At 47.7% G+C, this 25,479-nt stretch overlaps 1 protein-coding gene across 1 annotated transcript in view; it reads right to left on the reverse strand.

Moving 5' to 3' along the window:
• Positions 1-25,479, reverse strand: part of LOC118772532 (PH domain leucine-rich repeat-containing protein phosphatase 1-like) — a 63,439-nt gene that overhangs the window by 25,894 nt on the left and 12,066 nt on the right. The window contains exons 2-3 of the mRNA XM_036520938.1: positions 1,952-2,148; positions 276-401 (exon numbers count right to left, since the gene is read on the reverse strand). Of these exons, the coding sequence (XP_036376831.1) occupies positions 276-401; positions 1,952-2,148 (323 nt within the window). The remainder of the gene's footprint in view (positions 1-275; positions 402-1,951; positions 2,149-25,479) is intronic.

A 25,479-nucleotide genomic window follows, 5' to 3' on the forward strand; every position in this document is an offset into this window, starting at 1 on the left:
TAAAAATGAGTGAGGGACAGAGATCTGTCTCCCAGTAAAGGAGCTGATGTGACAGTCAACACCACATTTTTAATCATTCTAGGTTGGCAACTCCTAGTCCACACCCTATAATCAGTCTAGGTCAGCCTCACCCAGTCCACACAGCAGGTTGAGTCAGTCTGGGTCAGGTGGAAGGTGATGGCAGTATAGCCCAGCTGAGATTAGCAGTTGGGGAGGTGGCCAGATGACAGCATGCAGGCGCAAGGCAGGGGGAACTGGGACAGCGTGACACTCACCTTGGCGGCCTGGCGCTGCCACCGCAGGTGCTCGGTGAAGTTGTCAAAGCTGATGTAGTAGGTCTGGCTCTGGGGCCCCGAGGAGCTGAAGGCCAGGCAGTGGCTGTGTTTCTTCACCTCCTCCACCTGCAGGGGGCGACAGAGAGGGGGATGGATAACCAGTGAATTGGGAAGAGTCACACGTGTGACCACAAGAGAGTACTACCACATTATATGTCATGCATCAGGCGCATGTTGTAAAACCTCATTTAGAACAAAACAGACGTATTAATTATTATGGCCATTTAAAGAGCTATCATGTGGGTAAGTATTTTTGTCCCAGGCACAGAATGAGAATTCAGAGATATCAAGGGTACTTAGTCCTGACATTCCCCTAGGAGAGAGGACTATAATTTATAATAGTGTGCTACTGTGCATTCCAAGACTATCCCTGAATCAGATTATATACATATATTTTATATATATATATATATATATATATATATATATATATATATACATGAAAAATGTACCATTGTAAGATAAGGAAACAAAAAACTGCTTTTATTAGGAAGTAGAAAAGGCCTATTTTAAGAGCCAAGGTCTTGAATCTTCATCTGTTGAAATATGTGTACATGTCCTCGGTCTGTGTTTATTTTCATTGTTAAAAGCAATATCAGGTGCTGCTCGAAAGTAAAAGCTGTAAACTGCAGCCTTGGTTTCTTTTCTTTGCGCTCTCAATCACAGAGACAATTGAATTAAAACATGTTTTGCCAAAAGACGTGATAAAGGAGGGAGTTGGTACAAAGGAAGGAGAATATTTTTGTCAAGCAAGTTGCATCAGCTTTTCAAAATGATGGGGCTATCAGACCACAGAACAGCAACACTGCAACAGAAATCACCATACTGATTCTGGCATGTATGAATCTTTATTTTCACCCCCATCAGCATATTTTTAAGTTTGCCGTTTGAATTATTCAGGCGTTCTCCGGTCAAAAGGTGTCCTTCAAACTGTTTTCTGTTTGCATGCGATGACCCAGACGAAAACAAACAGCGTCAGCGTATTCGTGATAGGAGACCACGGGAGGGTCATGGCGCAACGCAACCCTTTGCACATCCTGGTGTCACGGCTTAAGCCGAAGGACCAGCAGGCTATCTAAAGGTCACGTGATAGATTCCTGTATCAGAAGCAACACATTGGCCTACACAGATCAAGGGATTACTGCATTCCAGAATGCTTCTCCCCTCTGTGAAGAGTGTAACACTGCATACCTAATACTACCTAATGTTAATTGTCTCAATCATGCATGAGAGGGTATGTCAACGGTTGCACAACATAAGTGTTTATCTCTCTGCTACTTTTGGGCTTGGTTTGTGCTGATATGGACCTTTGTGTTGAGAATGGCCTTTGAGCCAAAACACTGACTTCTGCCCATGCTGTGGTTTGGGTTATTGGAATAAAGATTTCTGCTAATTATTGGCTGCCTCAAAGCAATTTTACTGCTGTTGTCAGTGTTAGACAAACATCTTAAGCTTGTGCAAGAATGCTGTGTGTGTAATGAAGCACTAAACCCGTGCGGAGCTCGTGGTGCTGGCGCTGGTGTTTGAGTACACTGCATGGAGTCTGCTGTGTGGAGTGACACGTACTGCAGCGAGTGTGACAGCCGGAGGCGGAGCCACAGGGGCGGGGACTGTACCTTTCCTCCAATCAAGGGCAGGATGTGCATCTTGCCCGTCTGGCTGTCCTTGACGGAGGAGACGATGAGGCACGTCCCGCACAGGATGACCTGCCGCCGGGTCCAGCGGTTGACTGGCAGCTGCATCTTCCCCTTGCGCACGTTGTAGGTCCCCGCCAGCTGGACGCGCTCCGAGGTCTCCGCCCCAGGGGGCTTCCCTGCCGAAAAAAGAGAGGCGAGGGTCAGCGCACCCAGACGGCCCCTGCCAGTCCAGGCGCCGGCGGGTCGCTCTGCCTGCCAAAAGGCACTCGCGGTCACTACGGCGCGTGTGAGTGACAAACAGAGGGAGCCCTTCCAAAGTGGACAGCTACCTTAGATAGCACATTCAGTCCCAGCGCACCGGTCTGGTGATCAATCACCCTTTACTCTGGTCTCCTGCTGGGCGCCCTTTAATACCAAAGTGACTGTATCATTTGGGCTCAGCACCAATCTCTACTGACAAGCTACAAACCCTATAAAGCAACCCACAGGGCGAAATGAGACTGAGTCACTCTGAGACAGAGCTACAGCATCACTGACACAGACCTTGTACAGCACGTATCAAATCGCTGATGACGCAATCCGCTAATTATTCCATGCCTTTATTAGCTTGGCACGTGAAAACACCACGGCTGGCCGCATATGGTGTTTGGTGCCTAGAGGGGAATGAACACAATTCAATGGGAATGGCTCCTTCAGTACCTTACCAACCAGTGTATTACTGAGCAGAGTGGTATGCTGCTGATCTGAGAACAGTGGAGTATTACAGAGCTATGCAACATACAGCTAGTCTCAGAGCAGTAGTAGGACAGAGACATGCCGTATGCTGCTGATCTGAGAATAGAAGAGTATAACAGAACTATGCAGCACGCCACTGATCTCAGAACAGTGGAGTATGACAGAACTGTGCAGAATGCTGCTGATCCAAGAACAGTAGCACGCCACTGATCTCAGAACAGTGGAGTATGACTAAACTGTGCAGAATGCTGCTGATCCAAGAACAGTAGAGTGTGACAGAGCGATGCAGCACGCCACTGATCTCAGAACAGCTTGGGCTTCCACACGTGTTCAACCACAGCCCCACAGAGCACATTCGGTGACTCATCTTCTCCTCTGAAGCTCACCACAGTGACCACCACCACTTCACCACTTCTCAGTGCTGAAGCTTCATGAACGTGAGTCCCAGGGAGAGAGAGTGTTTGTGTGTGTGTGTGTGTGTGTGTGTGTGTGTGTGTGTGTGGCATGACTAGCTTCCTCACTGCTCAGTCCGTCCAGTTTGAACCCTGAGAGCTACCCAAAGGACAGTCAAAGGGAGAAAGCACAACAGCATAACACCGCACATGCTCTCACAGCTTGGTACACTGCATTATTCAAATCACTCTAACATCTACACTTAGCCCTACACAGCCTGAATCTGTACAGCTACATGTAGCCCTACACAGCCTGGATTTGTACATCTACACTTAGCTTGACACGGCCTGAATCTATACATCTACATGAAGCCCTACACGGAATGAATTTGCATCGTAGATGTCTATGCTTAGCCCTACACATCCTGAACCTCTCACTTAAGATATTTACATTTAACCACACACAAACTATACATAAACACAGATACATTTGGCAATGCACAGTCCACACCTGCAACACAGTTAGGACACTGAATAAATTCAGCACAGTCACATAGACCTGCATTTAGTCTGGTTAACACAAACTCTAATCATACCAATATAATCAAAATGAATTTAGTCCAACACTGCTTTAGTCAGTAAAGTGCCATCACTTAACTTCTGCATTTGATCCACAAGCCCTTCATCTGTAATATGGGTACAAAAGGACGGCACATCTGTTTCTGGATTCCGTGCCAGCCCAAACTCTTAATTGCAACATTTAATTAGTCCAATCTTTCACTCAATCTGACATTTATAATAAAATCATGAATAACAGCTGAAGAGTGTGCTTGCATCCTCAGCCAAAACATTTCATTGTCGTCTAATTTAAGGATTATTTAGTGTTGGTCACACAGCTAATTAACTAATAAAGCCAAGGCAACTGGTGCAAACACAGAAACAACACAAACACCAGCCCTACAGGAAGCCGTGCACCACTGATCCAGAAGATCAGAAGGCCTGCTGGTGGAAAAGAACACCTCCTCAGGGTGCTCTATGCTTGTGTGGTGTTCTGCCACACCAGGTTGCATCACATTACATTATTGTCTTTTAGCAGATGCTCTTATCCAGACCAACTTACATAGGTTACAATTGTTACATGTTAACCATTTACACAGCTGGATATTTACTGAGGCAATTTTGGGTTAAGTACCTTGCGTAAGGGTACTTCGTAATGGTAATTCACCAGCAGGGAATCAAACCAGCAACCTTTTGGTTACAAGTCCTGCTCCTTTCCAATACGCTACACTGCCGCCATTTGATTATCATCATTTGATAGTATCTTACGCTGAGTGCTTCATTTAGAGGATGTGTCCTCGTAGCTGCCTTTTTGCTTCCTCTGTGCTGCACCGCTCTCTGCGTTTCCAGCTTGCATGCAGCAGAGGAATCCGCAAACATGTCGTCACCCACCCGGCAGAATCTTGCGCTGTCCTGTTTGTTTGTGAGTTCAAAGTCTGTCATTCTAATGGCTACTCGTGGGGTAGCTGTAGCTCTGTGTGTGTGTGTGTGTGTGTGTGTGTGTGTGTGTGTGTGTGTGTGTGTGAGAGATGCCCCCGGCCTGCGTGCCGTTACAGGCCCTCGCTGCTGTTTGGGGGTTAAATGCGGACACGCCAAAGGCACCTTCCGGGAGTCGAGGGGGAAGGGACTCAAAAAGGGCTGCAAATTCAGCTGGACTGGGTCCATCTGGAAACCAATACCGTAAGTGCAGCCTTTGTGTCAACAGCAGCCGATATAACACACACACACACACACACACACAGTACACGCACGCTTGTACACACACACAGTGCGCACACACACGCAGGCGCGCACAGAGAGTACACACAAACAAGCGCGCACACACACACACACACAGAACACACACACACACATATATGCATACATGCATGCACACACAGACACACAGACACACACACACACACAAAATGCATTTCCGTAGTACACTTGCCAGCAGCTAAGACCTGTAAAGACCTGTCAAACAACTCAAAGGCTTTCTAGCTTGAATCTGTCCCACAGCCTCAGGTCCGTTTGTGGAGGAGTTCACACACTGTGCAAGAGGACTGCTGTCCCTAATACACTGTGCAGGAGGAGTGCTGTCCCCAATACTCCTTCCTACAGAAGGATAGAAGCCTGTCCCTGATACTTTCTCCTACAGAAGTACAGAGACCTGTCCCCAATGCTCCTTCCTACAGAAGGACAGAGATCTGTCCCTGATACTCCCTCCTATAGAATGATGGAGAACTGCCCATGATATTTCCTAGAACAGAGAGCAGGACAGGCGGCTGTCCCTAATATTCCCCCCGACAGGACCAAAATGCAGGCACTGCCGCCATTTCACCAGTCCAACTCCATAACGTTATTAAACAGGAAAACACTTCTCAAAGAGCCAACACAAAGAAGAAAGTCACGACTGACGCCATTCAGGTTAAGAGCTCCCTTAATGACGACACTTGTCTTCCTGCTTGCACATGTCACTGCGCCATGGATTATGAGCTCTGAAGTGCCTCTTTCTGCTTTTACTGCTATGAGAAGCTATTAAATTTACATTTAGTCACCTGGGAGAAGCTATTATTCTGAGCAAAGCAAAGGTTCAAAAGCACGAAATGAGGCTACACGAACAACAGTACATGCAGAAACTGACAGACAATCTGAACACATGTCAGTCAGTTTCACAGTGCTTTAATAACCAGCGCCATACTGAATACAGAACTGCCTCAGTAACAGTTTTCAACAAGTCCAGCAACACCCTACAGTAAAAAAAAGAGAAGCAAAGATTATTACAACCATATAAAGGAGCCAGTGCAAAGAGATGGGTCTAGAAATGAACTGGACACAATAGCCCAGTTTGAGTTTTACAGTACCACTGTTAACCTGCGGTTATAGTTTTGGATGGTAGTCATATAAATATGCATGCAGAAATAGGACAGAGAGTGATCATGGAGGGTGTTGGACAGAGGGTCAGGTCAGTGCGGGTGAAACAGAGAGTAGAGCACAGCTGTTGCTGGGGGCAGCACACGTGTTCTGCCGTACAGCTGTGTGGCAGGAGATAAGGGCTCATGCATCAGCAGATATCAGCCTCCCGCCCAACAACTTAAAACCACCGGGACACCCCTCAAGGGAAGAGGGGTAGGGCCTCAGCTCTCTAAGAAAAGACCCTCTGAAAGTCCCTAGAAGCCATTCTCAAAAAGTCAGTTATTTCACCATGCAGCCATTATCTCAAATACATACATCCATATCCATTTAAGTGGAGCGCAGTGGATTTATGTTTCCTGGGGTAAAAGCAAAAAAACAAAACAAGCAAAAACAATATTTGAAAAGGTCCTGAAGTAAGAGATCCTTTGGTTTGGTATGCCACACAAACACGCTTTGTAATCCCATTCCCTGGGTTTGGCTCAGGCGTCAACTCCTGGTGCCATTTACTGTAAACAGGTAAAGCCACTTCAGCGAGTGGAAAACAAGTATCGACACGCTTATCAATCCGAAAGCTGCAGAGTATGAACGCTATTCAAATGTTAATACTGTGCATTCAGCATTCAGAAAGAAAACTGCGGGCTTTATGAGTGAGGTCCTCTAAACTAAAGCATAGAGACCTTAAGTGGGCACTTCGCTGATGGGTGAAGCCTGGAGCAACAGCCTGAGTGACTTCACGTGTGACAGAGTGGAAAAAAAAAAGAAAACCTCTGAGGAGATAGTGGCATCGTGGCAAACACGTACAAAAGTAAAACAGGAACTCTTCAATGTCCAATTCCCCCTTTCAAGGAGAAAGGAGGAGTGAGTCACCACGCCTGAGGAAGGAAAACAGAGAAGGGCCACGGCCGACCCCACCTCAACTTTCCCTCCTTCCCCTGCGTGTTTCAATGATGGTGGGGTCGGTCTTTTGGGGTAGGGGGGTGACCCTGATGCCTCTTCAGACAGGAGCCAAGGGGGAAGGCAACCTGGAGTGTAGCTTGGGCCTCTTTCGCTGACAATGGCCTCCTTCCTTCCTTCCCAGTCCCCCCGCACCCACCTCTCTCAGGAAAGGCAGTGGCTTCCCCTCCTTGGGAGTCTGGGCCGCCTTTCAAACTACATTTCCCAGGCACGCCCACTGCACTCCGAAACACAGCTGTGCATAGCCCAGGCCAAACACTGGCTGAGGGGGCACCCCCTCCCCCCCGACAACACCCAAAAGCAGTTTAATCTTCGCCCCGCTGCCCTCTGGCTGTTCCTGTGGGGCGCGCCAAGAGCGTTCATTCACCGGCCTTATCGACTCTTTGTTTTCTACCCCGCGTAGACTTCATACACAATCTGCTGCAGATCTATCTGGGCCAAGAACACAGCTCCACTTTGACTTTCTTTGTTAAGGCTCGGTCGCTGAACTAGCCGGACGCTTCTTTTTTTCTTTGCACAGCTCACACAAAGGCGATAAATTTTGCCTCACCTATCTTCCCAGGGGAAACTGTAGACAGGACAACAGTAAAACACAATTTTGTTTCTACTTGTTGTGTTTCTTCCTCCTTGTGTACAAACCAGGGCTTCCTCCTCACCACAACACAGGAAGACGGGCTTTGAGCAGCTATTTAAAGGTACTGGAATAAGAGTGCCAGAAGAAATCTGTCCACACAATTGCTCCTTCGAAAGAGGTGGGGGGGAGGGGGGGGTACTGAACTCTGTCTGCCCTTCACTGTTACACACAAGGCTTGTTTGTTCGTCCAGATTGTTCCGTAAACACCCACATCACAGCATGCGGATCCTGGACTCGGCCCAAGCGATTCTCTTTAGCGTTCAGCAGAGACAAACAGTGCATTCACACTGCTTTCAGGACAAGTGTGTGTGTATGAGAGAAAGTGAGCATGTGCGTACCAGAGAGCGAGCGAGCGAAAGAGAACAAGCGAGTGTGTGTACATGTGTGTGTGAGAAAGAGAGTGTGTGTGTGTGTGTGTATGTGTGTGTGTGTGTGTTTGCTTTTCATGTCATTACAAGTGCATGGAGAGCCCCTCTGGCATTCAGGTATACAGTGCTGTTTGAATTACCGGGCTCCAGAGATCACTGACACAATGAAGATGGAGACCTGATCTCCTCTTTGGCCTTTCACACCCATTTGGAACAGGCCACAGCAGGACTGGATGCTCCACTGCCACATACAGTAAGTTCACACCCAGCTGGGACACCAGTGGAAATTCACTTTGTTGCCTGGCACAGCAGGTAGCTCGTTAGACCACCAGCCCTCGAGAGCTTGAAAAGAAAACAATATTAAAAACATTTAAACCAAACAGTGTTGGCCAAATAGGAGTTTTTATTTTGGTTATAAATCTCTGAAACATTTTTTAATGTCTCTTCTGTGTCCATTCAGTGAAATACACAATAGCCTGTGACATCATCAGTTCCAGGTCCTAAAAACAGTAGGTAAAACTCCACTAAAAAAAGGTTTGTAGAACGTAAAATTCCCTTTACATAATTGTCATTTAGCAGACGCTCTTATCCTGAGCGACTTACTTACAGTAGGTTACAATTTTATCCATTTATACAGCTGGATGTATACTGAGGCCATTGTGGATTAAGCATGTTGTCCAAGGGCACAACAGCAATGCCCCAGTGAGGAATTGAACCTGCAACCTTTTGATTACATGCACTGCTCCTTACCACCATGGCACACTGCTATCCTTTACTGGCTATCAGGGCAATGATAGAAACAAGCCTTAGCCAGCCATAGCGCTCAGTGCTTGTAGCTCATAACTGGGACGAGATAAGGCCAGCTCTCCTCACTCCACAGATTTCACCATCCACTTGAGCAAGGCTACCTTCGCGACACTTCAGAAACCCAGAAGACCCAAACGGCTCCCCCTGTGGTCAGTGGTGGAAACATGAGCTTCCCTGCCCTCCCTGCGGTTGATGTTCATATGCTGGCTGATAAACACACAAGGGTGGAGCCTCTTTTGCCAATCGACATGTGCGATCTAACAGACCCCGCACAGCCTGCACCACAGTTTCACAGCCTGCACCACAGTTTCAACCAGGCTGTTTAATTCACTGTTATCGATTTCAGTTCATTGGCTCTCGTCTGCATGCATTCACAGGGCTGCTCCAAACCGCTGGCGGTCAGGGCTCTTCCTGTGGTCAGTAACTCTGGGGAAATGAATGGGACAGCAGAAGTCTCCCAGGCTGCAGATGCCTACGGAAGGCCAGTGAGGACAATCTAAAGTGACAAGCTGGTAGGGACAATTAACACGCGAGGCATCCTCTTATCTTCCTGTCTGCCTCGGGACCGGGGCGCTCTGTAATTCAACATGGCAGCCACGGACGCGTGCTGTCAGCTCAGCTGGGAGTTTGAGGAGAGCAGGAAACGTGCATCACTCTCCCTCCAGGACAGACCGGCAGTACACACACACACGCACACACACACAAAAAGGCATATATGCACTCATATGCACACCCACACACACAAAAAAGCAAGCATATATACTCACACGCATGTCCGCACACACAAAAAAGCAAGCATATATACTCACATGCATGTCCGCACACACAAAAAAGCAAGTATATATACTCACATGCATGTCCGCACACACAAAAAAGCAAGCATATATACTCACATGCATGTCCACACACACAAAAAAGCAAGTATATATACTCACATGAACACATACACACACACAAAAGTACATATACTCACATGCACACATACACATCTGCATGAATGCATACACATGCATGTACATACACACATGCACACATGAATGGAGATACACACATGCATGTATACACACACAAAAGCATGCAGACCTATGCACATGCATACACATACATGTGCATACACATGCTTGCACGCAAGCACACAGAAAAATACATATATAATCAGCCATTTACGTGCACACACACAAAACACACCGACTCATGCTCTCCGAGCATTTTCCTCTCTGTATCAGGGATGTTTAAAGCAAATCCAGTAATGACGTGTGCAATAACATCACACACAGTTAATGTCATCTATGTGTGAAAACGGTTACGTTTAATACATACTAATAGACTAGGTTAAGGAACTATTGTAGAATATTATACTTAACATAAAAGCCTTATAAGGTCCAATATGACATGGTTTACATTCTTATTCTTCCCTACTGTTACCATTGATGAAAATGTGGTGCATTAATATAAACTGAACCACAAAGCAGGTTCCTGAGGCATGTCTGTGTGTGTGTGTGTGTGTGTGTGTGTGTGTGTGTGTGTGTGTGTGTGTGTGTGTGTGTGTGTGTGTGTGTGCGCGTGTGCGTGTGCGTGTGCGCGCGTCAGACAGGGTGGCTCCATTAGTGTTGGGGGTTTAACCGCTGCTGCTCTGCTGTGGAATCCCTTTCTCGCCCATTACCACTTTCACAGTTCCGCTAATTTACAGGCTGCTCAGCGTGCTTAATGCTCCACCTTAGAATTCCCAGGCGTTCTCAGACACTACGCTGTCAAGACAGCAGAGCTCCTCCTGGGGTCTCTCTCCACTACGCATCGCGGGGGGATCCGGTGGCTCTGCTGGTCGGGCCGCAGTACTGTGGGTGGGAAGGCAGTGGAGGGTGTGTACAAGGTAGAGACCCCCTGTATGCACCCACTGCAACTTTTCATGTCCAAAAGTTTAGTCAGGACTGTACAATATGTCCTGTGAAGCGGTCGTCTTTACCTAACTCACATGTGAGAATGTCTCATGCTCATACGTTGTGTTGTTTAGTCTCTCCCATGTTTTGCACGTGGGGGGACCCGGTGGCTCTGCTGTTCAGGCTGTGGGGGCCATGGGTGGGAAGAGGGCGGCGGAGGGAGCGGCTTCCTGCTGCGGAAGGGCTTTGAATGGGGGGGGGAGTTTTCAAACACATGGCAGGTCAAACCTTTACTGTCCCTAATGTTTAAGCGTCAGTGACAATGGAGCCGAAAACCATTCTCAGATTTCGAGACCCATCCTCTAGGAAGAGCGCCCCACGCTCAGATTTCGAGACGCATCCTCTGGGACGCCAGCCGCCGTCTCAAATGGCACACCGTTAATTTGCAGTTGGAGCGCTGCGGAGCCTCTTCGCTTCCAATAGCGCATTAAATTGCTGATTGAGATGCTAATCATATCACAGGGAGGCGATGAAAGGAGGACAGGGAGATTTGATGGAATCAGCGCGGCTCGGATCAACTTAACGAGCATCAGCGCTTCGCCGCTAAAAGCCGTGCCTCTGAATGCGCTGACAGAACTCGGGCCGAGGATCCCGAGTCGGAGAGGACTGTGAGACGCCTGCCATGATGGGGGAGGGGGAGCAGAGGAGCACGGACAATATTATCCCCCCAATATGTTTTCACATGAATTATTAATCATGGGCTTTCATAATCTGGTGAAGGCTGTGTATGTGTGTGTGTGTGTGTGTGTGTGTGTGTGTGTGTGTGTGTACAGAAACCAAACAAACAAAACAGACAGAAATAACCACACAATGCACAGACAATGGCCAAACACACACACACACACACACACACACACACCACCCCAACCCACTCCACCCCCTGTAGGCTTATTTTCCCCACCTGCTTTTCTATCTTACAATAGGGCCAGACAAAAGTTATTTCAGACTGGGCAAAGCACCCAGGCATCTCCTGGGCAGCCACTGGCGTGAATCAGGGCAGCAACTGTGTGAGGGATACACCCCTGACTTCCACTACAACCTGCGGGAGATGACACACAAACTGGTCCACAAACACTTTGTAAAACCATCTGTGCAAAAAAAGGACTCCCTTCCGCTGTGGAAACTGCTTTTTATGTACATACCTTTTGATTCAGTTAGGCAGGATTTCACTAAATATTTCACCAGTGTGCTTACAGTATAAGATAACATAGCTAACAGGTTTGATATTCACAACCCTCATCTGGCCAAAAACAACTGAAAGTCACTGTATTAGTCTTGCATAACAGTGGCTGGAATCAGTCCTTCAAATAAAACCTTTTTTCTTGTGGAAAAATCTGACTGCTGAACAGAAAATAAACGCAGCTGTCACTTGTGTAAAGTTTAAACATTTAAACAGTCGATCTTCCTAACCCTTGGGAGGAGGTACAGGAAACACAGCTCTCTGCTTCTCTGTAAACTTCTGGCTGGGGAGAGAGGGAGTGTGGACCTGGCCGGCACTAGGCTGCTGTGCTGATGCTTGAATGGTGCTGCAGTGTAGAACAGTGGTAAGGAGCAGGGCTCGTAACTGAAAGGTTGCTGGTTTGATTCCCTGCCGGGGCACCCACTGCTGTACCCTTAGGCAAGGTACTTAACCTAGAACTACCTCAGTAAATATCCAGCTGTATAAATGCATAACATGTAAATAAAAGTAACCTGTATGAGTTGCTCTGGATAAGAGAGTCTGCTAAATGATAATAATGTAATGCTGCACATGCACTTGCTGGACTGGGAGTGTTGCTAACCAGGTCTGCCACTGTTTCTCATACAACTTGGATGGATGCACTTCTGTTCCCTTGTACTGGAAAAGGCTCTGGATAAGAGTGTCTGCTAAATGAATTTAATGTAATGTAATGTTGATGACTGTAATGCAATTTAATGTAAAGCTAATGAACGTAATGCTAAACGAACGTAATGTAATGTAATGTAAATGTCATGCTTCACCTGAGTGGAAAGTGTTGCTCACTCCATTACTGCCTCCCTTACAACAGGAAGCTGCTGCTTTTATTTTGGTGCTGATGTAACCTAGCATGACCTAGCATGTTTTTACCATGTACCATGTAACTGACCATTTCAGAGATTCAGCTGATTAGGTATGTGGAGGTTTACTTGCATGCAAGCGGTGTTTGTTAGTATTATATTTGAAATGGTGTGGTCCTTGAGCTGCGCGTACTGCTTTGCACTCAAACTAGGTAGACGTCTGTGATCTCAGCGCTATGTTTGGCACTGATGCTCATTCATGTGTGGTTAGCACATATTTGTGATCTCACCATTGTGTTTGACACATGTGTGGTTAGCGGTGTCCTGTCCTGCAACTTTTCATGCCACTTTATTAGATGCACTGTGTAAGTCGCTCTGGGTAAGAGCGTCTGCTGAATGACAATAACTTAATGTAAGTTTTACAATTTACATTACATTACTGTCACTTGTACATTACATTACGATTAAGTGAACACATCTTACAGTCTCTTCTTAACCAACAAGGGCTCACTGCTGCATGAACAGTGTGAACAGCATGAAGATAGTCTGGCAAAACTGTAAGCAAGTTGCTGGTTGGCTTTTTCCAAACGTTATGTCAGAAACAAAAACAGGCCCACAATTCATCCGAAAGTCCCAGCTGTGGACATGCTACACGCTCCACATATGTCCTGTACCCCCCCCCCCCATTTCTGCAGTATGAAAAAAAATTCACCCATGAGGCTACCACGTCCATACTGTACAGTGTCTCTGATGGATGTATGAAAAAGCACGTCCGCTCTCTGACAAAGACAGCTTATCACGCTGTTCAAAACTACCCCTGACACGCATCAAGACATTGGAGGGTTTTTTTTAGCAAGTGATGGAGCTGACAGCAGCTAACCTGAACAGCTAACACTCAAAACAATTTTCGCTGGCTGGTATTAGAGATGAAGGTCTGGGCAGGAGACTGATCTGAGGTCAGTTCTCGCTGACGCGGCAGTGTTCTCTAGAGAGGGAAGCGGAGGCCCCGCTGTGAAGCCATCCCGGCTCTGTTTTGCTTATCGCCGCTGTAACAGTATTCCTCTCAGGTACAGGTGTGCTGCCTCATCGTGCCCTCCCTGGAAGTCATCTCAGTGACCTGTCCGTGAGGTCTGGGGGAGTCCACTGCCATTTTGACATCTGAAAAGTACGCTTCTCCCTCTTGCACCCAAAACACGAGACAAAGCCAAAATACCTGCACCGATGATAATCACCACAGTATTAAAAACAAAGATGGCTGGCTGGGTCAGGTTCCTCACAGAGCTCTCTAAAGCCCCTTCAAAGCCTGAAACTAATTATTATTAATATTATTAGCTAACATTTCTGAATTCTGAACTGGTGCTTCTGAGTGAAATGTTTTTAGTTTTACAGAGATGCACTTTACCTTTGGTACCTCTGGTTCTGTTTACCTCTGGTTTATCTCCCTATCATCACAGAGAATTCTTCCCCCTCTTTAACCCCCACACGTTTACACACACACACACACACACGCACACACACACACACACACGCACACACACACACACACACGCACACACACGCACACACACACACACACACACACACACACGGCCTCCTGGGGTCCTCGGCAAACACTAATCACACTCACAATGCAGCCACAGTATTGATTCTCCTGTCTGTAACGGTATTGTATGCATATCTCCAGCTGACAGCGTTCCTCTTCTCATTAGACTCCCCTTACGCGATTGGCTGACCCGCAGCGCCTTCATTCAGCAGCCGGGCTTTCTATACACTCCCTGAGGCGATGACCTCTGCCCCCACCGACGCCCCTTTCCCACTTATTTCAGCGGGGGATGGCCATATAAGGACATCTTGCCCCGTTTATGCCGCCCTCCGAGCCGCGTGGTGAGAACTCGGCGTGAGAGCGCACACAGTAGCAGACGGTATGATTCCTCTGTCTGTGCAGAGACGGTATCGCCGATGATTACTTTACTAAAGCCTCTGCCATCTCCGGCTCTGCGGGGGATATCTGTTTAACGCTGGCTGGAGAAAGAGAGGGGGAACGAGAGGCACGAATAGAGAGGGAAAGCGAAGATGAAAAGTGGGAAATGGAGGGGAGAATAAATCCAGCACACATGGGGAGAGGAGACAGTCTGACTGCCTGTGAGAACGCACTCAAACGACACAAAATGCAGGGGTCTCAGAGACATTACGCTACATTACAAGCATTATTGTCCTTTAGCAAATGCTCTTATCCAAAGCGACTCATATAAGTCGATATAGGTTACAGTTGTTACATGTTACTCATTTCTACAGCGAGGCAATTCTGGATTAAGTACAGTGCCCAATGGTACAGCAGCAGCGCAAACCAGCAACATTTTGCTTACAAGCCCAGCTCCTTACCATTATGCTACACAACCCTTATTATAGACACTCATGAGCTGTGCATGCTGTGTGCCTCTGCCTCCAACAGTGTGATGTCAGACATTAACCACTCCCCCATTCCCCTTGCCCAACACTCAGCACCTGTAAGGTAGCAGGCCTTGCGGTGTGGGAATCTCATGACTCCACACTTAAAAGGTGGGCACAGGAATGCAAGTCTCCAACCTCCAGACAGCTCAGCAATCTCCATGTTTATTAAAGTAGAAAATCAAACCAACTGAAAGCAGAGTGCAGTGTTACAGAATCAGACACACATGCGCGCTCACACACACACACACGCACGCACGCACTCACTCACACTCCTGCTCACACACTCCCACACGCTGGTGAAGTATCAGCGCGGTGAGCTGAAATACGTGTTGCTGTGGGGGGGGGGGGGGGGTTAGCTTCAGCGCTAAACCCGAGCTGACAGATGACAGCAACGTAGCCTCGATCGGGCACGGTACGTCATGTGTCGCCACAGCGCCAAATAACACGCTTCTTAGCGTCAAGGACTGCGGCGACAACCCCTAATTTTCTGTTCGAGACAAGGTTATCCAGAGCCACCGGAGTTGGCAGTAAATCTCGCTCGGGGGGCCATGTACATACGGCAGCTACATATACGGAGCTGGCTAGCTGTCGGGCCTACAATAGCAGGGACCTGCGGAAGGTCAGGCGTTTTTACTTTCCTATCCGGCTACATGCGGAACACGGGCAAACAGAAATAGAAGGCGGGTGCGGGCTTCTCCCGGGCCAACGTTTGGACGAGAGCCTCCGTTCTGAGAAAAGAGGAAATAGGCGATGCCTTCTGCTGAGGAACACACACGCGCACGTGCACCAACACACACCAACACACACGCACTCTTTTTTTTTTTTACGAGCCTGACGCAGGTTATGAGAACAACAAAAGGTTACACTCAACATAAAGCAAGTGGACACGAATTGTGTCCTTGACAGCAGGGCTTCAGAAAAATGCGCTAATTTAGCAGGGCTTCAGAACCATCTCTATGCAATGTATAAATATGCTAATTTCTCAGCGCTTCAGAGAAATCTCTTTAAAATGTGTAAACCTGCTAATTTTGCAAGGCTTCAGGACAATCTGGAAGAAATGTGCAATTGCAGTAATTTTTCAGGGTTTCAGAACCATCTCCGTGAAATGTGTAAACGCGCTAATTTAGCAGCGCTTCAGAAAGCATGCGCACGGCAGTCTTTATTTTTAGCGTCTAAGAAGCAGAGGCTGTAGGTGATCTCACCCACACACACAGACACACACACACACACGAGCACGTGCGCACAGATTGACCGAGTTCTACACTGCTCCATGGTAATACACTGACAGAGGGAGGGAGAGAGCGCTTACATAAGGGGCTGCAGCAGCCCTCGAGGCTGAGCGAGATGTTCATGGAGCGAGAGAGAGAGGGGGGGGGAGGGGGAGAGAGGAACGGCTTTAAAATTCACTCCGTCGTGGCCCGCTCAGCCGAGGTGCGGGCATCAAATCCCTCCTTAATGGTTTTGAGCCCCGGATACTCTCCCTGCTTTCCGAGGAGGGATTAAAACACACACGCGTGAGGGCCGCGAGTTTAAAGGGAGAGCATATGGGATCGTATGCACACAAATCCTGTCAATAATACATTAGGACTTTATTACATTATTTATCTGCTAAAGCAGATGCTGATCCCGGGCTACTTACATGCTTGCAATTATATCATATACCACCACATCCATTTGGCTGGCGTTGGACATCCTACCCGGGACTCGAACCCTGACCCTTCGGTCTATCCGCTGCCATGGCGACAAACTTGGAGCCAGCCGTTGTCAGTTACGGATGTGCGGCTCAGCATAAGGGCACTGTCAATGAGGGATCATACGGATCGGCTTATGGCACAAGACCGCAGGGGGACTAACCTCAAACTTCTGCTTATGCGAGGAGCACAGACCTGCGCCCAGACCTGTCACAAGGCTTCAGCTAAGAGCCACCTGAATTACTGTTATTAGACCCACTGTATTATCATATGTATGCCTTGGTTTAAAAGCCAATCTCAGGAACGCTGTACAATAAGCTACAGTCAAACAGCCCTCCTGTCGTGATCAGCCTGCAAAACAGACCAAAATCTGTTGAAATAAGAAAGTAACAGACATTAATCAGTAGATTGGGGACTGAGACTTGCTGAAAAAAAAAAGACTGAAAATGAGGCATGTGAACTGACAGGCCATTACCCATTCACACTAAAATGATTATTAGAATACTACAGCAAGCAAAAATAGTTTTTATAGGTCATTGCAAAAAATCATGCTTGACTTGGACAATTCCTTCTCCCTTTAGTCTTCTTGCATGTTAAGATCCAGAGGGTGAGGATGAGGAAGAGATTCATCATTCTTCTGAAGTCAGTGAATCCTGTACAGATCTAGTTTACAAATCCTGGCCTAACTGGCAGATTTAAACAGCTTATGTAAAGCAAAGTCTTGGGAGGCAGGATTGACAGACGGCTCATGGTTGCTAGCGGTGTAGGAGTTAGGTAGCCAGGCGACCAGCGCTGGTGATGTCATATTGAGCTCAGTCATTATGACATCACAGAGTATTTCTGCAGGGGGAAGGGTGAGTGTGAATCAGAGTACAGGGACTGAAGGTCTAAGGCATCAAATTAGAACCACAGATACTCTATTGTGACCAGATAGTCAGCTTCTGCATTCCTATAGGCCGCTATCTAGAGGGTTGTTGGTAACAGGAAATTCTGGAGCTGTTTGCATTCCTATGCTGGCTGTGGATGATCTGCTTTAGTCCACAACCCTACGAGAACATTTATAACAAGCCAGCAAATCAGAACACTTGGAGCTAAAACAAAGAGAGAGAATTTTAAATGTGACACGCAGCGAGTTGACTATCTGGTTAAAATATAAATAATCTATGTTGGAATCTTGAAGCAAAGTGAGGTGTGCTATGACAGGCCTGAAAAAGTGCTGGAACTCCAATGAGCCATGGCAGCTGTTAACCGATGCTACTGATATACACGCCCACTGGCAATAGCACACCTCAGTGCATGTCTATACTTAACTATATGGTGCGACATAAGACATGGGAGAGAGAATCTTCAAGATGCACTGCCCGCAAGCCCACACAAAACAGCAGCAGCTGCAGGGCCCCTTTGGTGGGCGGGGTGAGCGGGAAAGGGGAGGAGCAGACAGGGCCGAGGCAGGATGCTAAATGAGTGAGCGAAAGTGAGACCTCGGGTGCACAAGTGTGACTGACAGGACTGAGGCACGGGAGGCTCAGGTCAGGGTCTGATCCCCCTGGCGTTTCGGCTTACAGACGATCTTAGCTCAGGGGCGGCTCAGCTCCCCACGATCGCGGGAGGTTAGAGGATTAGGACATCGCGGGCCGAGGCAGGCTGTGTAGCCACGTGTCTGCGCATGGTTGAGCGGATGTTGCAGGTGGCGGGGGACCCCGTCGCCTGTGTGTGTTACACCTGTTGCATTGTGGGTGGTGTGTCACCGTGGGTCCCCTAATGCTAAACCTCTACATTCCAGAGTCTCCACAGAAATGCATTCGCGCAAGGTCTCTGAGCATGCTGATTATTTTTCTGGTGATCAAAAGGACAGCTTTGATTTGCTCTTTCAGGGCAATATGATCTGCCATGAGGTGATCGGTACCCTTCTCTTGAGTCAGCACTGTCCTTTTGCCCTCGGCCTGGCAAGTCGGCACTCGAGATTATTTTACCGAGGCATTTGCAGAAATGAGAGAGGGGGCCGAAACTCGTATTGCACTGACCTCAGATCAGAAAGGAAAGCAGGAGCCAGGTTAGGAATCTGTAATAGCCTGGGCATTCCTGCTGATCCTGGGTGACGTGACGCGCCAGCCCAAGGCTCTCGGGCCGCGCAGTGGCCTCGGAGGCCGGAGACCGCTGGCCTCGGCGTGGCTTTTTTGCCCGTTTATGCCATTCGCGGGTCTCCAGTCCTGTGGTGCCGCATTAATAACGCCTGTCACTGACAGAAATGGAGCAGGGCATTTCAGATTCAGGTCGAGCTCGCCCCCCGCCCCCCTCTTTCTCTCTCCCTCCCTCTCTCTTTTGTATCGGGCAGAAGGAAAACGCCTGAGCGGTGTTTGAGATTCAGGGCCCGTTCCACCCTGAGCGCGGCGCAGAGCCACTGCAGAATGCTGAAACCGCTGGCAGGCACAGGAAACACAATCCTGTCTTGTTCTGTCCGGTTCAAAGCAAAACCCCTCGCGCTGTGAGCACTGAGAGATGTGCAGAGGCCTCCCGCACGGACAGTATCCTCGCCTGTGCCTCTGTCTCTAGTATCGCGGCCTGCTCTGAGCAACAAACGAAACCGACCTGTCAGTTGGACCGGACTCAAAGTCGCAACTTCGACACCTAGAGAGAGAACGGACAACTGCGTGTCTCGAGTCATACTAGAGCATACCTGATCTACGTACAGCCACACATCATAATGCATTAATATCTCCATCCGCTTGCTTTTCAGGCCATCGGTTATCGATCAGGTCCAAGCCGATCACTCTTCAGAGGTCAGCACGGACCAGTCAAAGGGAAGGCCCCAGCTGTGATGTGGGGTGGGTCATTTGAGTGCCATTACCCCACTTTCACACCTCCACACTTTGCACGCGATTGTTGAAACAGGACAGCTGTAACACAGGGGGATGGATAAAATCTATTCACAAGAGATGGATACAATCAATGAATGGCAGTGTAGCGTAGCGGTAAGGCGAGGGGCTCATAACTGAAAGGTTTCTGGTTCAACTCCCCGCTTGGGCACTGCTCTTGTACCCTTGGGCAAGGTACTCAACCCACAATCGCCTCCATAAATATCCAGCTGTATAAATGGATAACATGTAAAAACTAACCTATATAAGTCACTCTCGATAAGAGTATCTGCTAAATGACAATAAAGTAATGTAATGCGAAAAAAGGCTTGATGAGGAAATGCTACTTTCGCTGTGGCATTTTTACCTCAGCTGAAACACAAGAGATGACACAGTAACCCTGCCCAAGTGGGCCCGACTGCCACCTGTCCTTTTTAAAGCATCCACGCACCAGACATCCCAGACCACAGGAGGAGCAGATGACAGACAGCAATGCCAGTGCTCTCCTGAACTAGAAGAGACTGGCATCAGTGCCGCTGTCATCGGGGGGACAGCAAACTCCGAACAGCCTGCATGTCTGGATCTCTGCCTCTCAAAACATGGCCGACACGGCACTAGGGATCAAAGGAAATCTCAGTCCCCAGGCGGTTTTCAGAGCAAGACAATGCCCTAATGGCTCAGCGTGTGCACTGATGGAGCAGTCCTGTGTGGGAGCTTTCTGATTAACATTATTTGTCTGATTATTTACTAGATCAGATAAGAGCTAGATGGCCTTGTCTAGTTTGCGGTTATCCATTTGTATGGAGGGATATTTAAAACTGAGGCTTGCAATGGCTTCTCAGGTGGGAATCAAACTCGTAAGCCTCGACCTCACCTCTCGTTCAAGGGCCTGACTGAGCTCTTTTCACGGAACTCCCATTTGTTAATCTGTTGGTATTATTTTGTTGCTGTGTGATGGGGGGGTGGGGCGGAGGGGGTCTAGGGACGAGCCTTGGTAAGTTATCCGGTCTGCGGCAGTGCTGGATCAGACAGCTGCGTGTAGACAAACACACTCCAAACAGAGGACGCCTCAAAAGGCTGTTGTTCTGTGGGGGTTCGGTAAATACTGCAACAGAGGCGGAGTGGTGTGCCAGTGTGTGATGTTTGCCCAGATTCACTGGCTTTGTGCGCTGCTTCTTCTCTCCTCTTCCCTTTCCGTTTAAAATTTAACAGCCAGGGCAGGAGGAGGGAGGCGCTAGGAGGTGCTGGATGAGTGCAGGGTCACATGCAGAGGCCATGTGAGTCAGAGAGAGAGAGAGAGGGCAGGAGAGGGAGAGCGCAAAGAGGTCAGGGGTCAGGAGAGAGAGAGAGAGAGAGAAGGTAAAGAGGTCAGCGGTCAGAGGAGCTACGAAGAGAGGCGAGAGCGGGGAGGTAAGGAGGTCAGCAGTCAGAGTAGCTAGGAAGAGAAGGGGAGAGAGAGTGTTAGAGAGAGGGAGACAGTAAAGAGATCAGGGGTCAGAGCAGCAAGCGAGAGAGAAGGTGAGGGAGAAAGACAGAGATTTTGCATTGGGAGTAGCTCTGACAACAGCAGAGACGGAATGAGAAGAAAGAGAAAGGGAGAAAAGAGAGGGAAAAGGACTGAGCTGCGGGGTGAGGGTGAGACTGAAAGGGCGGAAAAGGAAAGATGGATAGAGAGGGAGGAGTCGAGAGAAAGAAACAGAGTCAGAGTGACGTGCAGATTGAAAGAGAGACAGAGGAGGAGAATAAACGTGTGAAGAAGGTGACACTTCCTCACTCATTTACTTTGTAGTATATTGCAGAGTAATTCACAGTGCTCTCACACACAGTTTGGTCCAGAGGTAACATGAGTTTGTGGCGTTGTGGTTAGAGCCCAGGATGCTGTGGGTCATGGGGCTGAATCCCACGTGGACGCCCCTCCCCCCGCTCTCCTCAGTACTGCCGGCACGGGATTAGAAAGCATCAGCGCTGACCAGTGCCATCTCTCCCCTGCTTACCTTCCCAGTGCATGGCTAACATAATCAGCATCAGCACTGAGGAAACCAACGCGACCGACACCACGCGACCTGCAGCACGTTGCAGAAGATAATGGCCCTTGTACCGCGTTCCCAAGACGCTCTACATTCCTAGCGCTTCTTCACGCCATGGTGGTTTAGCGTGTCAACACACTGCACTGTCTGTGAGGTAATGCTCAGGAGATGAGGGTTGGGTATCGTTTCAATTTTACTGATTCCGATTCCACTTATCCATTCACCGTTTGGATTCCAAAATGGTAAAAAAAAAAAAAAAAAAAAAGAGCTCAAATGTTTAGATAACAAAAATATGTTTATTCTTTTAAGCATCAACTGAACATTCACATAGTAAATAATATTTACTGTTTACTAGTATCTCCTAAATATATACAATAAAAATGTATAATCCACAGACATGTGCATTAAAAAAATCTTAAATAATAGATAAAGATCAATCTAGAGCAGTTAATTAAACTAACTGCTAACTGTTTTGGAGAGACAATTTTAGTATTCTGGTGACAAATGCATGCATCTTTATTTGTCCTATATTTTACTAGTCAAGTACATCACACACTATCCCTACTATCAACAAATAAACACCTCGTCCAGAAGTAATTTTAACCGTCAAAACAAGCAACTGTAAAAGGGATTATACTTAGGGTTGGGTATTGCTTGAATTTTATTGATTCCGATTCCGATTCTGCTTATTCTTGCTTATTTCAACACTGTACAGTCTTTCAGATCAACACTGTGCTGCCTTAAATGTTTGGTCAGATTTGATGTGTAACATGACTTGCAGCTAATTAGCTTCCCACATGCATTGCACTTTGCCTTGTCGTCATTTTCTTTTTTAAAGTGAAGCCACACCTTTGACTGTTTACCGCGGTCCATCTTTCACACTGTTGTGATGTTAGCCATGCACGCTAGTTCGTATTTAACCCTTTCGCAAGTAACTTATTATTACTTATGCTATGTAGCACGCATGCTACGTTACATGGTTTATTATGCTTTCATCAGCGTTATTAAGCTTCTCATAGTTTTCAGTTAGCATTTGCTATATTTTTAATGTTAAATCGCTGTTTCCTCAAAGCTAAAATTAGCTAGAATTTTTCCAATCGTAGCGTTCTAATCACACTGATTTTAGCATACGTGCTAAATGGCTAATCACACCAGTGTGACCGTACGCGCAAAAGGGCTAAACAAATGGACACGCTACTGCGTGACGTAGTCACGTAGACAAGTCCTGGCAGATAGCTACGCACGTCCTTGCAGATATATAGCCTTTGTTTGCAATCATAAAGGGTTATCGTGCTTAGGAACCGATAAGCAGAACCGAAATTCAATTTTTTTTTTTTTTTACAGGTACTCGGTACTAGGCATTTTGGGTTCAGCTTTGGTTCCCAACCCTACAGGCGATGACTGGCAGGAGACAATGAAAGGCAAATGGAGAGGCAAATTCACTTCACAAATTCCCAAATGAAAGGCATGCACTTCCTCTGATCTACATGGGTCCTGCATGCCGGTGCTTCTGAGTGTTTGCACGGTAATCCCCTCTGAGAAGCGCTAATACCATCTGAGGTGAAGCCGAAGCAGCAGTCGGTGCGCTACAGTTCAAACGCAGAGGATCTCACCTGTCCTGGACTCACACTCACCAGCAGTGGCTGTGGGCTTACACAGCAGGACGGCCCATCGTTCAGCTGCTTTGCAAATGCAAATTCGCACGTTGTCCTCGTCAATACTAATAGAAGCATCTACTTTTGTCCTTTGACAAAAAATGTGCATATCAAAGTACCTTGGTTGCATCGCCGGTGTCCCAGATGTTGGATTCCATTTAACAGACTACTGCTGATCAAAGCAGGAAGCAGCGCCTGCTGCTTCGGGGCTAATCGCTTCCTTTAAGGCACAGACACAAAGCAGGCTCGGCCTTTTCTTTGAGGCTTACAGGCAGAAGCGGTTTCGCTCTATGGCTAAGGCTGGAACACCATAAACCAGCTTTCAGTGGTGGGGGTAAGATTCATGTGTGACCATGATCTAGCCCTGGAGTACATGTTTAATCACATGCCATTCAGGAGTTGCATGGCTTGTGGGAGGGGCCTGAGATTACACTACATTACATTATTGTCACTTAGCAGACACTCTTATCCAAAGCAATAACAACATGAGGTACAATTTTGCATGTTACCCAGGTAAAAGTAAAATGGATCAACTCCCCAAAATCTGAGGGCTGGATACATGGTTGCATGTGTAGAACAACACATGGAATTCCCTTCACAGTAAATTACATCACTTTCATTTATCAGATGTTCTTATGCAGAGTGACTTACATACAATAGGTTACAATTCTATCCATTTATATAACTGGATACTTACTGAGGCAGTTCTGGGTTAGATTCTGGGTTAGGATACAGCAGTGGTGCCCCAGCGAGGAAGCGAACCAGTAACCTTTTGGTGATGAGCCCTGCTCCTTATCACTATGCTACACTGCATGGTCCTTATTCTCCTTGTTCCCTTCTCTGTCAGATATGGCCAATCTCCATAATAAGGAATGAGGAAAAAAATTGCAGGCTCTTGCCAAGTTTCTGAGGAATTTGAGGAGCTGAAATGGGTATGGGTCTCGCATTCCTTCCCTGATTTGCTGGAACTCTGTTTCAGCAGATGCAGCCATCCGGACTACCTAGTCTGTGTTTGCTGCCAGAGGTACAAGGAAATAGCAATACTGAGCTGCAATACCGACCCACACAATGCAAGTCAGCAATGAGGCGAAATATGCAGGCCGATTCTATCTGCGTTCATCCTGACTGTGCTGTAATGACTGCATTAGGTGGGCGTGGGAAGGGAGTGAAGGCAGTGCGTGTGGCATGCAAGGGCTGATCTCTACCAGGTTTGAAATACAAAAAAACAAAAGCAAACTATGAAATGCTGCCTTCCGCACATCGCCAACTGTCCCCAGGTAACCTCCTCCAAGCCTGGAGTGACTTGTTGTGTCATCTGGCGATTGCTACCTCCCTCTTCTAGGATAGAGTCCACTCAGCTCTGATGGATAAAATCCTACAGATTCACTGTGGAGCTGATGGAGCAATGTGCCTCTAGCTTTGAAACAGCCAAGGCTATTATGAACAAGCTGTCACAAGTGAACCTCACTTTGGGAACTGTGTAAGGAGAGAGGCCGACAGGCCACATTGATCTACCGTTGTTTGTTGTATCACAACTGTTGGATGGTAATTGTTGTTGTCACCTTGACGTTGTATGAAAACACTAAAAGAGACATTGGAACCGGAGTCAAATTCCTTGTACGCGTAAAAGCATACTTAGCCAATAAAGTCTGATTCTGATTCTGATCTGAAATACAAGTTCTGTTGCTTCTAGCCTTGACATCGAGGTGGGCTCTACTTCCAGTACATTACCTTCGACTGCCTCGCCGTATGACGGCTGCAAGCCCCCTCCAGCCCTGCCCCACGACAAACACCCCGGAGCTCGTTAGCGCGGCACCCTGTCAATTCTACTCCGCCTAGCTCAGCTGGGAAGAGGCGCGAGGCAAACAGGTGACATCCATCACCGGACGCGCTAACGTCACCCGGCCCGCTCGGCCTAATTAATCACGCAGGCAGCGCTGTCCCTGGCCGCGCGGGACAGGGTAATCCATCTTCCGCAGGGGAGGCCGCTCTGTGCTGCACGCACGGGCCCAGACAGGGACAAGGGGCGGGGC

This window comes from Megalops cyprinoides, chromosome 2 (genome assembly GCF_013368585.1).
Source record: "Megalops cyprinoides isolate fMegCyp1 chromosome 2, fMegCyp1.pri, whole genome shotgun sequence".
NCBI lineage: Eukaryota > Metazoa > Chordata > Actinopteri > Elopiformes > Megalopidae > Megalops > Megalops cyprinoides.